Source organism: Condylura cristata, unplaced genomic scaffold (genome assembly GCF_000260355.1).
Source record: "Condylura cristata isolate star-nosed mole 26May11 unplaced genomic scaffold, ConCri1.0 scaffold00006, whole genome shotgun sequence".
NCBI lineage: Eukaryota > Metazoa > Chordata > Mammalia > Eulipotyphla > Talpidae > Condylura > Condylura cristata.
Window position 1 is genome coordinate 9,539,612 of NW_004567107.1, and position 2,703 is coordinate 9,542,314.

Consider the following 2,703-nt stretch of genomic DNA (forward strand, 5'->3'; position numbering starts at 1 on the left):
GGATATTCTTGGATCCAAGATTTCAGTGGAGGATATTCTTGGATCCATTTCTCCCATTTGGCCTCATGCTCAAGTATTTGAGAACACTTTTAATCAAAATACACTGTTATAAATAGTGAACACATTCTGGTATGTGCAAATTATAATAAAAATGAGAGATACAAAACAGAGATGAATAATCCTTGCTTTCAAGGAACTTAGAGGAGGACAAATAAGAAAAGGGTACCAATAAGTGACTGTAGTACAACTTTAAAACAAAATCTATGGTTATTTTGCTATATACTTTCTAAAAGGGAGTTTGCAGTTTATCTGCTATAGTAAAGATATTTTAGAATTGTGGTTATAATTGGACAATATAAAGAATTTTGTTAATGTTTCAATTACGTTTCCTTGAAAATACTGAAGTTCTACAGCACAGAAATGAACCTTTTATATTTTAATAATTATTACCATTTCTCTAACTTCACATTGTGTCAACCTCGTAGCCTCTTGTGACCAGTGCTTTCCTACCTTGGTACCTTTTCACATGTCCTCTCTACTGACTGTGCTCTATCTTGCTCTGCACAAGACTGGCTTCTTTTTATTTTTTAGGACACAAGGTAAATGAAAGGCTATCCCTGAACACATGATCTAATGTAGTCCTTTTCTTCCATTTTCTCTTGTTTATTTACTTTGTGGCACTTATCTCAATCCTTTAGGTACTTACTAAAATATTTGCCTTTTTAGTCCCCACTAGACTGCAAATGCCTTGAGGACGGATCTTCTCAATACTGTTCAGTTCAGTGTCACCACATTTCAACATAACAAGCACTTGATGTTTATTGAATTAGTGATAATGACAACTACCATAATACTGAAGTGTGTTGATTGCATAACCAATATAGAGAGTGAATATTATTTTCCCCATTTTGCAAATGAGGTAAAGTAATTTGCACAAGTCATTGTGCATAAATGGAAAGATAGGAATTTGACTCATGACTATTAACTCTTTGCAAAAGGAACTCTTTTAGCTTACTCATTTTTAATTTCCAGTTCTTAATACAGTGTTTAGTAAATATTTTTTAATGAAAGTTGTTAATTAAACTTAGGTTATTTTCTATTTTAAAAAAGTTTTATTTATTTATGCATGTAAGAGCTGGGGTATAGGCCAGACTTGTGGGGGTAAGAGGATTCACCAGAGACAGAATGGGGAGCAGAGCAGGCAGATCTACTGAAATACACTGCTGAGGGGAGCAGTGGGTGAAACAGGAGAGGTCCTCTGTGCCATATGGGACACGTCTCTGGCTGGGGATCGAATTTGTGCAGATAGCTTCATGGTACTGCAGCGTAAGCCACTGCACCACCACAGAGGCCGTATTTTCTTCTTTAAACAAACCACACTTTGCTCCAACCATAATTTCATTTATGTGAGTCATGAATTTTATCATCTGGATAGGCTTGTGAATTATTTATTTCTAGAGATATTTTTATAGATTTTCTACTATAATGCAGGTTTTACTTTTTGCACTACTATAATTAAACTCCAATAATAAGTAAATTTTCATCTGAGCTCTTCAAATCAAGCTATTTACTATATTAAGATAAAATACCTATGTTATGATAAAATAACCGTATATAAAATAACTCATTATTGAAAGTATATTATTAAAATTCCTGAAGACATTTAGTTCTATTTATTGCTTAAAAACCTGTCACAGATGAACTATATCACTTAGTCTGTATATATATCTTGATTTGTTTTCCCTCTTTAAATCAGACATTGATTAGATATCTTCTGTGTAAAGTAAAAGTATTTGATGGCATTTGTAATTTTAAATACTTTGTTTCCACAGATATGGTGTGTGGACAATTCGAGCTAAATATAAAGAAGACTTTTCAACAGCTGGAACCACATATTTTGAAGTTAAGGAATATGGTAACTTCTGATGATTCAAAGTTTATTTATAAAAAATTAATATTTTGCAATAATTCTTTTTATTAATGTACTTATTGCAAAATAACCCCCAAACAAGGATGAGGCAGCCTGATGATATGATCAAAAGTCTTGCTTAAGGGGTCAATGGAGAAATGGTCGTAGGAATGTTGGGCTCTAGTATCAGCATGCCCTTGTTTACTTTGAACAGGCAGCTCAACCTCTCTGTACTTAGAGTCCTCATCATAGGATTGGAAGAGACCTTGTCCCCTGAGGAGCTGGACTAATTAATGTCCTTTCCAGAATTATGATTTTAGAACACACTTAAGCAATCAGAGGGGATAAACAGAATGCAGTAAGACTAGTAAATTATTTATCCAAGTTATTTCAACCAATTAGTGACAGAACAAGAACAACTGGATTTCCTTATCCTTATTCCAGTGTTATTTTCCTTCTGTTTCATAAATCCCTAATACATTTATTTGCAACTTAAGATATTTTTATTTTGAAATCAATCATATTAATGGGTTAGCTATTAATATATAAATCATTTAATGTTTCCACTTTTTGTAGTTTTTTACTAGAGTATTTCTGTGCTCTGCTAACAAATGTAATTTTCTTCTGCTTGAAGTCATTTTCTTTTCCCCAGAAGACTAAGAAAAACATGTAGAATAAATATAAAAGTGTTATTAATTAACAGACAAAACAGTTAGTTATAGAAGATATGATTAAAACAGGTTATTATTTTTAAAGTTGGGTTTCAGTATAGTAAATTGATTTTATTTATATAA

General features: G+C 32.3%; 1 protein-coding gene across 1 annotated transcript in view; it reads left to right on the forward strand.

The window, feature by feature from the left end:
* The window catches only part of C5 (complement component 5), a 75,242-nt gene that overhangs the window by 15,188 nt on the left and 57,351 nt on the right, over positions 1 to 2,703 (forward strand). Inside the window, exon 6 of the mRNA XM_004677384.2 lies at positions 1,833 to 1,915. Coding sequence (XP_004677441.1) covers positions 1,833 to 1,915 — 83 coding nt within the window. The remainder of the gene's footprint in view (positions 1 to 1,832; positions 1,916 to 2,703) is intronic.